The sequence below is a fragment of the Emydura macquarii genome, unplaced genomic scaffold (assembly GCF_026122565.2).
Source record: "Emydura macquarii macquarii isolate MOO-44397 ecotype Brisbane River unplaced genomic scaffold, CSIRO-AGI_Emac_v2 contig_1119, whole genome shotgun sequence".
NCBI lineage: Eukaryota > Metazoa > Chordata > Testudines > Chelidae > Emydura > Emydura macquarii.
This window is the reverse complement of record NW_027131256.1, coordinates 645,418-660,144: the sequence shown is the minus strand read 5'-3', so window position 1 is coordinate 660,144 and position 14,727 is coordinate 645,418. Positions and strand designations below refer to the sequence as shown.

The 14,727-nt window shown below is 49.1% G+C and overlaps 1 protein-coding gene across 1 annotated transcript; it reads right to left on the bottom strand.

The window, feature by feature from the left end:
• Window positions 1-732: 732 nt before the first annotated feature.
• LPAR5 (lysophosphatidic acid receptor 5) lies at window positions 733-12,306 on the bottom strand. The gene is made up of 3 exons (XM_067546348.1): window positions 12,228-12,306; window positions 11,498-11,583; window positions 733-2,359 (listed from the first exon to the last, which is right to left on the bottom strand). The coding sequence occupies exon 3, from the start codon at window positions 2,076-2,078 to the stop codon at window positions 957-959; it is 1,122 nt and encodes a 373-aa protein (XP_067402449.1). The 5' UTR covers window positions 2,079-2,359; window positions 11,498-11,583; window positions 12,228-12,306; the 3' UTR covers window positions 733-956.
• Window positions 12,307-14,727: the final 2,421 nt, after the last annotated feature.

The following is a 14,727-nucleotide window of genomic DNA, read 5'->3' as shown; positions in this document are numbered from 1 at the left end:
CTCAGCCCCGTGCTTAGGGCACTTACTTGGGAGACATGCTCAAGTCCTTGCTCCACGGCCAGGTCTCCCACATTCTGGGTGAGTGCTCTAACCACTGGGCTACAGAGTATAAGAGGGAACACCACACCACCACCGCCGCCTCCAACTGTGTTTTGTGTGGGGCCCGACCTGGTAGATATGCTCTGAGCACACGCACCAGAGCGGGCCCTGCAGACTAGATAATGGGAGACCACCTAATTTAGGCATCCCATCAGGGCTTAGGAGTGAGCTAGGTGCTGGACGTCAGGACTGTGCATGCCCAGCAGCTGAAATGCAGACACCCAGGTGACTTTACTAGTGGAAACTTAAATACCTAGGGAATTGAGACACCAGCAGGGTTAGGCGGCGTCTGACTGGGGGTTTTGAGGATCTAAATCCCTTTGTGGATCTAGCTTCCCAGTTTTGAAAATCTTACCGTCGATACGTCTTTAACAAGTATGCCTCCTAGGAGTACGTGTGTTTTAGGTAAATCAACAACCACCACAACTTAGCTGTTCTAATTGCATTGAAAAGCATTTCACCATCTGGGTGTTCTAGGTACCTCTACCCCAAATATGGGCTCAGATACTATAGTGATGAGCATGGTAGAAGAACCTAAGTAGAAGAGAACACAATCGAATTGCACAGTGTGTGTGCTCTCTAGGTACATATTTCCCACTGTATGTTTCCTGTAGCAGAACTCAGGTTTTTAGAAACATTTCACCACCATTTCTCATTTTGTTATAAAAGATTGTCCATTGTTTATTTTTGCGTCACCAAGTTTACATCCCTTCACATGGCTTCTCACATCTCCTTACCACCCTGCTCAGCCATTCCGCTTCTCTAGTTTGACCAGGGCACTCTCCAGCCAACTCCCACCATTTTCCTGTCATCTTATGGCCACCTTATCACTCAGCAACTCCATGACTTTTCCATGATTATATTTCTGAGTCCTCGATGGGGCCTTTCAAAAATACTTTGGTGGGAGCCAGTGGCAAGACCTCACTGGGGAGGATGAAGTTTTGGACTGGGTACCGCTTTGCTTCTGGACTGGAGCATGCTCTATAGGGCTTCCTCTCCATGACCTGAGTCTTGGCCATCCCCGTATCAGAGTCCCATGCCTGCCCCCGCCGCAGCTTCTTGAAGGTGTTACGGAAGCCCTCCGTGCTAAAGTAGTAAATTAGGGGGTCCAGAGAGCAGTTCATGCTGGCCAAGAGCACTGTGACAATGAGCACTTGGCGCACGGAGTCCCGAACTGGCGGGTCAGCCTGGATTACACGGGCCTTTATCATCCCGTAGGCAGCCAGCGTTGTATTGTAGGGCACAAAGCAGATGATGAAGATGATCAGATTGACCACGAGCAGACGGATGGTCTTCTGCTGGCGCAGGTTCTGGGGCCCGCTGGCCCGGCACAGCTTCTGGAAGATTCTAATTGAGCAGTATGTCACAGAGGTCAGTGGCAGGAGGAAGCCCAGGATTTCAGCCAGGATGACCATCGGGAAGATGCCCTTCTGCCAGACGCCATCACTGAAGCTTTCAAAGCACAGAGCAACGGTCTGGTTCTTTTTGAGGCAGGAACTTGACTTGTGGACCCCAGCAGCCGGAACCGAGCCCACCAGGATAAGCACCCACACCACCAGGCAGAGCAATCGGGCCCACTTGGGACGCCGCAGGTGGCGCCAGCGGAGCGGGTGGACAATGGCGACGTAGCGGTCCAGGTTGATGCACATGAGGAAGAGGCAGCTGCCGTACATGTTGATCTGGAAGAGGGAGCCCGAGACCTGGCAAAGGAAGTTGCCAAAGGGCCAGTTCTGGTTGGAGTAGTAATAGAGGCGCAGTGGCAGTGAGAGCGTGAAGAGCAGATCGCTTACTGCTAGGTTGAACATGTAGATGCTCACCACGGACTTGAGGTGCAGGTAGCGCAGGAAGACCCAGAGGGCCAGAGAATTGAGCATCAAACCTGCCACAAAGATCAGACTGTACCCAACCAGGTGCAGCCGGTGGTTGGAGCTGTAATCTTTGCATTGGTTCAGACTTTCTGAGATGTTGGCAGTTGACATGCCCAGCAGTATCCTGGAGAGGGTCTCAGTGATGTAGCTCAGGCCACTGCACAACAAGGGGCATGGAGGAAGATCATCACCCGCAGGGGAGCAAGGGGCAGGTCATTCCCCTCATACTCTCCTGGGAAGTGTAGGGGTGTGTCTCTCTTTCTCTGCTGATTCCGTCACCAGCTGTTCAGTGGGTCTCCTGGTATCGGTGGTTTGGAGGTCAATCACTGGTTACGTCCCAGCAGTTACAGTGAGGTGGATGCAACGACAGATGTGGAATGACAACACAATTCCTGATCAGAGTGAAAAAAATAAAGAAGGATGAGTCTAGTTTATAGGGTAGTAAAAGCTCCAGGGTCTTGGCTTCTGCCCTTAGTACACACTCAGGCCTTGTCTACACTAGCACTTATGCTGGCAACAATCAGGAGTGTGAAAAAAACACCCCACTGAGCAACATACGTTTTGCCGGCATAAGCACTTGTGCATACAGCACTATGTCGGCGGGAGACGCTCTCCCGCCAACATAACTAATGCCTCTCGTTTAGGTGGTTTTTAGTATCTCTCCCAGCGACATAACGCGGCTACACAAGCGCTTTTACAGCGGCACAGCTGTACCGATACAGCTGTGCTGCTGTAAGTCTTCAGTGTAGACTAGCCCGTACAGAAAGAAAATAGACTGCGAAATATGTATTCCAGAAGATAGAGCAGAGGTGAGAAAGGAGGGTGGAGGAAGCCAGGGAAGGAGCAGAAAGATAACAGAAGGGGACACAGAGAGGGTAACGTCTAAGGTTGGGTGATAAACAATTTCTGACCTGTCCCCCTTATTGAAAACAAGCTTCAGCTTCAGAAAATGATAAAGTGTGTCCAGATGAGAGTGTGTGCTCCTGTTTTAACTTGAGTTAATGAACACAACTGTAATTGCTAATCCAGGTGCTCTATGAACATTTGTTCCAGGACACAAATGTTTGCAGTTTACCCTAGTTTAGGCAAACCCGCAGGGTAAACATCAATGCACATGTCCTTTCCACATGCAGATATGAAGGGATGCAGTAAATTAAGGTTATTTATCAGTGACTATATTTCTTCGAGATGATCCTCTGCATGTATACACTGTTGTGCAAGGGCTTGGGCAGACACACCATCTCATTGAAGCTATCAGGTATGAAAGTAGCCTGCCACTCAGACTAAATGAGGGAATAATTTAATATCACCGGCGTTTAGTGATAGCTAAAACAAAGAAAGCCACTGACCAAGGACTAGACTGCCTGCAAGCCTGTCAGTCCAAGGGTTTCCCAAAGAGCTGATAGAAAGACAGGGGTGGGGAGTTGTTTCGACTGGAGCAGTGTCTGTGTGTGTGAGAGAGAAAAACAAGAGAAGCACACAGGGAAAGCATCAAGAAAGCCTCCGAGACAGTCAGAGAAGTGCTTGTAGCATGCACATGAGAAAAAGCTAAGAGAGAGTTCTTGGGCAGAGCACTGGCTAGAAAAAGGCTTGGAATTATGCCCAAAGAAATGGTCTCCTGCTGTTTGATTCCTCCTGTGGTCAGGGAAACAGGACTTTGTACATTCCTGGAGAATTACCAGGATTTCATAAAAAAGGTACCTAACTCCAATCTTCAGTTTCTTTTCCTAACAGAAACAACCCACGAGATCCTGGATAATGGCTAACAACTCAGGTCAAAACGAGGCAACAACTCAGTGGGACATGTGCAGCAGACCAGTGGAACCTTCTGCAAGCACTGCCCAATGCGGCGCTGTGTGTTCCCCTTTTGAGGTTCCCAACATTCGGGAGATGAGAGTATAAAAGGGATCCCAACATCCCAACATCTCAGATCTTTCCAGCATGATCCTCAGAGCCCAGCAGAGCAAGAGGGCTCTGAGGAAAAGGGGAAGCGGGCAGGTAATGTGAATGTACAAAGGCTCTTCTCAAGAAACTTAATTTATTGGTAAATAACAGAGATTATTTACCTTAGAGTAAGTGGAGTTCTTCAAGATGCTTTGTCTACACAGATCCCACTGAAGGTGTGTGGGCTGCTTGCTCCTGAGCTCAGAATCTTTTGGCCAGCAACATCTGCTGAGTTTGCATATGCGTCCGGTACGCCCTTGTTTTCCCACTCCAGAAGGGATAAAGAGTTCAGCAGCCCCCGTCACCACTCAGTTCCCTCACTACTACAAAACACCCCACTAAAGTACCCCGCATCAGTGGGGAAGGAGGGCAGGTCATGGGATGCGTGTGGACAAGAGCATCCACTTATTGTAAGGTAAATAGTCACTCTCTTCTTCAACCATTTGTCTGCACAGATCTTACTGTAGGCGTGAAGGATCACAAGTCTCAAACACGGATCCCCAGCCAATCCTCAGCCTGCTGCTACCAACTGGCAGCTCCTTGGTACCAGCAGGGAGTGTGTGGGCTGGTGGACCCTAGTTCATCACAGGCACCACCCACAAAGCTCCCAATTGGAGGAGACGTCTGGCCTCTCTGATTGGCTCAGACTCACTCTTTAAGGCAGAAGGAGGCACAGAAAGTTGTCTGAGCAACTATGTGCATTGCTGGCTGGCTGCTACATTGGACCTTGCCTTTCCACCTGATTCCTGAATCCAGCCTTGTTCCTGATTCCTGCCCTTCTGTCCTGTTCCTGGCTCCTGCACTCCTGCCTTGTGCCTGATCCCTGTTTCTTAGACCCACTGCTGTCTACTGACTCCAGCTCTGACCCTTGGCTTGATGCCTGACTCTGGCTCTGGCATTTGGCTTGACTCCCAAATCTGTCTCCATCACTGACCTCCAGTTCCTGGCTTCTGACTCCTGCTCTGAGCAGATGGTACAACCACCATTGCTCTAACCATGAGATCTGATTGCCTATGTCCCAGCCTACAACAGTTTGCTCAGCCCATCAATCCCTCTGAGTGGGGCCCAGACAGGTATGGATCCAGCAGAGCTGCCCCATCCCAAGGAGTGCTGGGACTCCATGAGTAGGTGCTCTGCCTCCAGACAGACAACCAAGCCACGCAGGCCTGGATGGTACAGCTGGTTGCTGAGAATCAAGCACTGCAGGGGCAAGTCCATCAACTCCGTGCAGAGAACTGTGCGCTGCAGCCCCTACTAGCCACATTACCCTTGAGCAGGACCTGTTGTCCCCTTTCCGGAGTGCTTCAGCGGGGATCGTTCCAAATTTCGAGGCTTCATGAACCAGTGCTGCCTATTCTTGCTTTGTCCTCAAATATGCTCGTCCGACCAGGCCAAGGCACGCCACGTAGTCAGCCTGGTGACTGGGGAGGTGTTGGACCGGGGCTCCCCCCATTGGAGGCCAGCAGTCCAGTGCTCTCTAGCTGGGACACATTCCAGCAGGCATTATCAACCAGCTTTGGTGACCCAAACTGTGCCCTCACTGCAGAGCAGAAGCTCTGACAGGGGTCGGGCACAGCCCCCTCCTACACAGCACACGTCCGCCAGCCCACGTCAGACACAGAGTGGAATGAGGCAGCGTAGCGGTTCCAGCTCCAGTGGGGGCCTGCTGCATAAGTTAATTGGCTAGAGCTGAGACTCTGACGGCTCTGGGTGCCCTTGTCAATCTTGTCATCCAGATTGACAGTCGAATGCATGACCAGCAGGAAGAAAGAAGATGGGTGGCATTGGAGCCATGCCCACTGCTTCGGGTCCCACTCCGCAAGTTGAGCTGATGCCAGTCAACCTGGGCTGCCGACTGCTCGCCCCCAAGTAAAGAGAGTGCCAGTGATGTTTTAATTTGTGCATCTACTGCAGTGAATGGATCATGCTACCTCTGATTGCTTCTTGAGGAAACCAAACTGAAGAGACCTAGGAAAATGACACAGCCCAGGCCTGGTAAAGGGTGCTGGCCTGAGCACTTTGACAAAATGTCCCCAAGGCATGTGCCATTGCCCTCTCCAGAATGCATGCAGAATGCCATTGATAAACACTACATTTGCAAGGTGAGCTTGGTGCCCCGGATCGCTCCCTTCCAATCCCTCTGCAGCAGGCCCTCATTAACTTGGATTCAGGGGATGACTTTATCGATCTGGATGCAGCCCAGACCCTATAGATTTCCCTAAGGCCTAAGCCTGTTTCAAACCTAGTTGAGACAATTTTGGGTCCCTCGCCCATCCTCCAGGCTAGTGGCCGCTGAGACTATGGCCCTAGAGGTCACCATGTAAGGGCATCAAGAGATGCCGCGGTGCAGTGCCATTCACTCCCCGCATTTTCCCCTGATCCTGGTATTTCTTGGATGACCCTCCATAACCTTTTCATTCACTAGCATGAACTAAAGGTCAGCGTCTCTTCAGAATACTGCTGGCGGCATTGCTTGACCCCAGGAATTACAGAACGCACAGCAGAGCCCCAATGGTCACAAGCCAGGGTAGTTGGCCTGACAGACTCGGCCGCTGACCCCCAAGCCTCAGCTTCCACCCCAGTACAGTGACTTTGCCACTGTATTAGAAAAAAAACCCCACAGACATCCTACCTATGCATAGGGATTATGAATCACAGGAGTGAAAATTCTGTTCAGTTGCATTTATGCCATGTCTGAATCTGAATTGGCTGCCCTGAACACCTACCTGCAGCAGAACCTGGCCAAGGGCTTTATCCACAAGTCCATCTCACCTGCTGGGGCACCAGTCCTCTTTGTTTAAAAAACAAAAACAAAAACAAAAACAAAAACAAAAAAAAAAGATAGTAGCCTCCAACTTTGTGTGGACTAGCAAGCACTGAATCCAGTCACTGTTAGGAACTGGTACCCCCTGTTTCTAATTTCCAAACTGTTGGACCCCATGGGGGATGCCTGGATATACATAAAATTGGACCTCTGATGGCCACAGAACTTGGGGATGAGTGGAAGATTGCCTTTCAAAAATGTTATGAACATTTTGGATACCTTGTGATGCCTTTTTGTATAACCAATGCCCCTACCACATTTCAACATTTTAATAACAATGTGTTCTGGGATATTCTGGTCCAATAAGTGGTGGTACCTCTGGATAACATACTTATTTTTTCAGACAGCGCTGAGCAACATACTATGCATGTCCGTTCTATCCTTGGAAGGCTATGCCAGTATTGTCTCCATGCTAAGCTGGAGAAATGTGGTTTTGGCCAGGCATCCATACAATTTTTAGGGTTTATCCTATCCCCGAGGGTATCAAGTTGAACTCTTGTAAGGTGAAGGTGGCTCAACTAAGTAGCTCCACAGAACATCTGAGAACAGTGGCGCTTCCTGGGATTTGCTAATTTATCTCAGCGATTTATCCCAATGTTCTCAGAACACATTGCCCCCCCCCCCCCCACTGCCCTCCTCCACAAAAATACCAAATTCCTCTGGTCTCGTGGGGGCCAACAGGCCTTTAAGCAATTGAAACATGGATTTACTTCCACTCCCATGCTGACTCACCCAGATACCACTCAGCCTTTATTGTTGAAGCTGATGCTTCTAATTTGGCAAAAGGAGCAGTTCTTTCCCAGAAACATGGCCCACAGCAACTATTACACCCGTATGCCTTTTACTCAAGAAAACTCACACCCGCAGAATGAAACTATGATATCCTGCATCAAGCATTTCTGGTGACCAAAACTGCCTTGAGGAATGGTGCCATTTATCTGGAAGGGGCCCAGTACCCTGTCCAAGTGTGCACAGCCCGTAAAAATTTAGAATATTTATTAAGACCAAAGCCCTCAACCAGCGGCAACTCTGATAGGCTCTGTTTTTTCCATGTTACAACTTTGTAATCTCCTATCATCGAGGAACCAAAAATAACAAAGCTGACACTTTACCCCAGACGGGAGAACATGATGCTGATGTGATGGGCTCAAACCCCAAAACCTCCAGCATTCTTAAACCTTGTAAATTCCTGGGAGCAGCCCAGTGACAAGGCCTGCTTGCCCTGATACAATCAACCTTAGCTCAAGGGATCCCTTCTTACGAGCAGGAAGCCATAAACAAGGAACCCAATGACATTCAAAATAGGATAAACTATATGAATATAGCACATATAGAATGTTCCACTCAACTTGGCACTGGTGAGACCCCAGCTGGAATACTGTGTCCTATTCTGAGCACCACAATTTAGGAAAGATGTGGAGAAATTGGGAAGAGTCCAGAAAAGAGCAGCAAAAATGATAAAAGGTTTAGAAAACCTGATCTACGAGGAAAGGTTAAAAAAACTGGGCATGGTTAGTCTTGAGAAAAGAAGACTGAGGGGGGACCTGATAACAGTCTTCGAATATGTTAAGGGCTGTTATAAAGAGGACAGTGATCAGTTGTTCTCCATGTCCACTGAAGGTAGGACAAGAAGTCATGGGCTTAATCTGAAGCAAGAGAGAGTTAGGTTAGATATTAGGAAAAGCTTCTCTAGCTATACGGGTAGTTAAGCTCTGGAATAGACTTACAACGAAGTTCATGGAGTCCCCATCATTGGAAGCTTTTAAAAACAAGTTGGAAAAACACTTGTCAGGGATGGTGTAGATTTACTTGGTCCTGCCAATATGCAGGGGGCCGGACTGGATGACTTCTTGAGGTTCCTTTAAATCCTGTATTTCTATGATATATGTTACTCCTGGACCTCCAAGAATTACAGTCCTGCAAGTAAGCCACGACTCAGCCCTGGCAGGACATTTGTGCAGATTCAGGAACCAGTGCCTAGTTTCCCATATCTTTTGGTGGCCTCTTATGCAAGCCACAGGGCAGGCCTATGTTGCCTCTTGTAAATTGTATGACTGCTCCAAGGCATCACATGACAAACTCCTCAGCCTCCTGCAACCTCTCAAGACTTCATCTAACCCCTGGGCAGTCATTGCCCTAGATTTCATAGTAGAGTTACCCAAGACCAACAGGTTCATGACCATCCTGACTGTGGTGGACCACTGTGATAGCACACTTCATCTGCTGCACTGGCCTGCCCTCCTCCCAGGAAACCACCCAGCTGTGGATGGATCAAGTTGTCTGCCACCATGACCTCCCAGAGCGCATCATCTCTGATCATGCAAGAAGCAGGAGATAAATTGTGCGCTATGAAGTCCTTCGGTTGTTGGGCATTCACGCCTTTCTCTCCACTGCTTATCATCCCCAGTCAAAGAGCCAGGCAGAAAGAACAAGCCAAATTTTGGAACAGTACCTACAGTGCTATATAAACTGCAACCAGAATGACTGGTGCTCACTATTATCCCACGTGGACTTTGCATGCTATAACATTGAAGACATGTCTACAAGACAAAGCCCCTTTTTACAAACTATGGGTTCCACACTAGATTTTATCCAGAATCCCCAACAATCTCCCCCAACCCAGCAGCCTTTGATTGGGTATAATAGATCCATTGGACTCAAGATAATCTGAAAACCCACCTAGAGGAGGCCAGAAGAATCTACAAGCAATATGTGGACAGTCAATGACAAGAACGGCTCACTTTTCCATAGGTCAGATGACTTGGCTTTCAGCCAAACATCTGCATGCAGACAGGCCATCTTGTAAACCGGATTACCAGTTCCTGGCTCCCTGCTGACTTTGCTGCCAAAGCAATCCAGTTACCTTTGAACTTGTGCCCTGATCCCTTCAAATCCACCCAGTGTTTCTTACATCACTTCTGAAACCCCATGCACAGGACATGTTTTCTCATCACTCCCACCTCCCTGTCAATACATGTTCAAGGCCATGATGGATACGTCATCCATGACATCCTTGATGCGAGAATGAAATGGAGTAAACTCTGGTATTTGATTAATTGGGAGGGTTACAGCCCTGACAAATGCTTCTGGTAACACACAGAAAATGTCCATGACCTGATCTAGTAAAGACCTTCCACAAGAACCATCCCACAAAACCCAGCCCACTGACGACTGGAGGGTTCCCTAAAGGGGGAGTGTTGTGAGGGATCACGAGTCTCAAACTCAGGCCTGTGGGCCCCCGGTAGTCCTCAGACTGCAGCTACCACTTGGCAACACACTGGTACAAGTAGGGAGTGTGCGATGGTGGACCCTAGCTCACCAAAAGCACCATCCATGAAGCTCCCAATTGGAAAAGATGTGTGGCCTCTCTGAGTGGCTCAGATTTACCATTTAAGACAGAAGAAGGCAGGGAAAGTTATTTGAGCAATTAGGTGTATCCTTGGCTGGATGCTACATCAGACCCTGCCTTCCCTCCTGATTCTTGCCTTCCCATCCTGTTCCTGATTCCTGCACTCCTGCCTTGTCCCAGATCCCTGCTTCTACGCCCCACCCCTGGCTACTAGCTCTGGCTCCAACCCTTAATAACTTAATTTAGCTTAATAACAGATAGTTCCATGATCCTAGTAATCTCTGGCACCATAGGGGATCAGTACTGGCCTTGGAAGAGCATACATACACCCTTCTGATTCACCCACACCAATCACTGCAGAATGGTATCCTCTCAAAGCACTGACCAACCAACCAACCGTGCTTAGTCTGGGAAAGGAAATAGCGCTTACAGAAGAGTTATCTGTCTCCAGACACATTGTATGTGCCTACTGAGACACTCATGTCCACCAACACACAGTGCCAGAAGCAAAACAACGTACTTTCATCTTAGAGGAAGGAACACAAAAAGAAAGAAGCAAAGAACAATCTCCTGGAGAAAACGCAGCGTGAGTTTCTCCTCTGCTCAAGGTGCAGCAATCCCTGGTCTGACACTCAATTACAGTGAGGTTTTTTTATACCCCTCTGGCCCTGAGCATGTCTCTTGTGCAGTGAGCTGCAGATGTGGTTTCTCACGAATTCCAAAGGCTGATCTAATATTTCCAACTCCAGGAGTTAAAAAACCATAAATGAGTCTCCAAACAATCATGAGATTGAATTAAAAATAATGATGTATTTTAAAATAAATAAATTGTGGATGCTTTTTAGAGTCATAGAGTTTAAGGCCAGAATGGATCACCGGATCGTCTTGCCTGATCCCATGTATGGCACAGGCCACCTGGTTTCTGAGTCTTTAAGTCACATTTTCCAGCCTTTCTTTGTAACCATGAAGACTAGAAACTTATGTATAGATATAATTTTGTAAATGAAAGCTGGGTTTCTGTGATCTGATCTCTGATCAAAGAGCTGGGGCTTTAAGAAAAACACTAAATACCACAATGTATGTAATAAAATTCGGAGATTCGGTACACTGCCAACCCTGGGCAGCTGAAGGGGGAATGTGAATCAGTCTCTGTCTACAGGAAACTTGGAGATGAACGTTCAGCCGTGGCAACCCATTTCAGTCAACTACACTATCAATATGTTTTGCAACTCAGAAGCCTAAATATCTGTATTTGACATGAAAGCTGCGATTCCCATCTTCATTTCTAGCTCCCTAAATCACCAGGGCAAAGAACACAGTATTTATACGCAGCAAAGGGCATGCTCAGAGGGTTGCTTGTGTCTGGTGCCGCAAAAACCCCACCCATCCCCCAGCCGCTTCCTGTCTCCTTACCTTTCTCCTAGAAGAGCTGGAAGTTGGTGAATGCCCTTGTCCTGATGACCTCAGCCACGGTGGGGATTTCACCGGAGCAATCAAAACTGAAAGCAGAGCAGAAACAAACGGGCTATAGAGAGGCAGACTGGGAACTGGCCCCTGCACTTCCCTGTCCATAAAAACATAGGACTGGAAGGGACCGGCTGGGTCACTGAGACCAGTCCTCTGCTGTCACAGGCAAATCCGTCATATCCCATTCCTACATTGATCAATATCCATCTTAAAACCAGGCAGGTTTCTTTCCCCCATTCCTCCTATTGGGGGGGCTGTGCCAGAACCTCACACCTCTGATGGTTAGAAATCGTCTTCTGATGTCCAGCCTGAATGAATTCATGGCCAGTTTATATCCACTTGCTTTTGTGCCAGCATTATCTATTTAGCTTAAATAGCACTTCGCCCTCCCTTTGCACTCCTGACATGTATTTATAGAGAGAAGTCCTAGCTCCTCTCGCCTGACACAATGAAGGCTGAAACAAGCCAAGCTCTTCCAGTTTCCTCCCATAAGATTAGGCGCTTCATTTCCCTGATCATCCTGGAAGCTCTTTGCTGCATCTGTCCCAGAGTGAATTAGTCTTTCTTGAACCCCAGTGACCAGATCGGAACCCAGTATTCCACCCAAGTCACTTCTTCCCCCTAATTCTCTGCCGGTGGCTGCTTTACGCTCTTTCTTTCTTGCTGTTTTTCTCACTTGCTCTTTCATCTCCCCTTCTCATTCTATCTTCTTCCTTCTGGGTTGGCCATGGCAAATGGACTTTGCTGTCGGAGGGTGATAAGCCAAGTCACGCTTCTATGAAAGCAAAAGTAAAAGCAAAAGCGGTTGTGAAAGATAAGTAACTCCCTCAGTTGTGTTGCCAGCTGCTGATTTCTTGAAACTTGGGGACTCTTAAAATATAGGGGAAGTGGATAAGGACACTTTCACTCACCCACCCCCAAGTTACTCATGATCAAATTCACCCGTCCAAAACAATTCACCTGTTCCCAGCTGTGGTAGATGAGTGACAAATGGGGAGGAAGTGAGATGGAGAAGAAATAAACCATTAGCTAGCAACTGCTGCCCAAGGACCCAGCGACTCCTATCAGTGTGCTGGGCTTCCAGTAATTATGGCAAAGAATGAAACCCCTGGAGAGCAAAGCCATCTGCTTATCCCTGGAATGGACCTGCTCCAGAGGGAGAGATGCAGACAGTGTGAGGATCGGGGCTGAGGAGGAGGAAGAGAACAGCTGGCATCTGTCCCAGCGACCCCACAGCCTGGGTCTCTTTGTCACTCACTGCACACCAAACTGGCGCTAGGTCGAATCAGTTACAGGGTGCGAGATCTGCGCAAGGCTTGCAAGGTGGAAATTCAGGATAAGCAGGACGCCTGAGGACAGGGGATGCAAAGGAAAGTAGGAGAGGTTCTGCCTCTTTCCATAGCATCTGGCACATCTCCAGTACCTTTTAGCACTGTGGTCTCCTCATTTCCTGCATTATCTGTGCCCTTCACTTTGGTGAGGCTGTTGGGATCAGGGCGACACTCCCCTCTGCTGCTATGGTCTCTCCCCAGCTACTCTGTCACCAGTGAGATCATCCCCTCCTGGGGCTGTAAAGCCATTCCCAGCCCCTGCGTTTGCTCCTGCAGGCTCATCACTGTCTGGACTCTTTCTCTGCTGTTCTTGCCCAGCTCCTTTGCCTGTTCCTCCTTGTGTTTGTCTTTCTCACTCTGTACGTCCCTTGTTCAGCTGTCACTGCCTCCTGATTCAGTGGGTGCCGCTCTCAGGCATATGTCTCTGCTGCTCGTAAATCCTGAGAGCATACAATGGCAGCCCAGCCACTGATCTCATCCGGCTTCATTTTAGTGCCTGCCTTTTTCTGAGCCAAACCCCTTTCCCTGCTTCCTTGTTGCTGGGATCTTTGTTCTTTCGACTTTTAGTGTCTTTTGCATGACCATTGAGAATCCAGCCCCACTAAAGGCTTGCAGAGAGAGAGACTGGGAAGGAGTCTGCACTTCCCCCATTACAGGCAGCAAGCGCCTTTAACCCCTCTGTGGGAACAAACACCTCCCCCCCCCACACACACACACATTTGCCCCATCTGAGCACAGCTGCTCTGACCCCACCATGTGTATTCCAGGTAGGGGGATCTCTGGGGGGACCGAATTCTGGCCCATAGTTCTCTGCTGTCCTGTGGTGCCCCTGTTAGAAAGTTTGACCCACCTCGCGGATTTTCTGACACTTCAGTCCATGAGCTGCCGTTGTCATGCTGTCCCAGGCAGGGTCAAGAAGCACCGAGCTATGCCTCGGAGCTGTATGATGGACCCCCAGCTCAGCAGGGAAAGCAGCGTAACCACTTGCATTTCCTCACCTCCCCACCCAGTCTGAGTTGGCAGCAGGTAAGACCAGCTTACTGGGGGTGTGGCGAAGGTTACACCCTGGAACTGCAGCTCCCAACCTGTCTTTGGCCTGGGAGTTCAGTCTCCAAAAAAAGCGAGAGAAAGCCAAGACTGGGAGGAGGGAAGAGGAGATGGAGAGAGAGACAGAGAGATGCAGACATGAGAATTGGGGGCAGGGGCAGGGGTTGAAAGAAGGACCCATAGGACAGGGTGCTATACAGCCCTGCCTGTGTGGAGGGCAATTTCAGTATCGCTCCTATGTGTGTGACCTGAGATAAACACAAAGCAGCAGCATTTCATCTTATATGTGCTTCAAACCCCACCAGAGCCAGAACCAGAGGTGGTGCAAGTTGTAACTAACTACATGAGGAGTTAAACCTTCTTGATCCCACATGGGGGGTGGGAGTTTCCCAGTCCTGTTTAGGGGAAATCTGTCTCTCAGGTTGTTCCTCCTCCCAGCACACAGGGGTTAAATTTGCCTCATTTCTAGGAGGTTCCATGGTGCATTTTTTTTTGGGGGGGGGGGGCATATTTACCAACCTAGACTGTGTCAGTTTGCACAAATAGGCCCCCTGCCCCATTTCCAAGGCTGTCTCTTCACCTCAGTCTGGCAGTAGGGGTATGGGGGGGAGAGAGCTGCCAGGGAAAGAGTTAAGAGAACCAGAAAGCAGCAGCCTGTGTTTGCCGTAGCCATGAGGGTTGCAGGACAGAAAAGAGGAATCTCCAGCGCGGAGGAGTCAGACAAGAGAAAGTCCCCAAGAAAGGCAGTCGGGAGGTGAAGGAGGCCCAGACCAGCACCAGCTCTCCTTGTGCGCCGCT

Coding starts and splice junctions, on each gene's coding strand:
- LPAR5 (XM_067546348.1), bottom strand. CDS start 2,078: ATGTCAACTGCCAACATCTCAGAAAGTCTGAACCAATGCAAAGATTAC.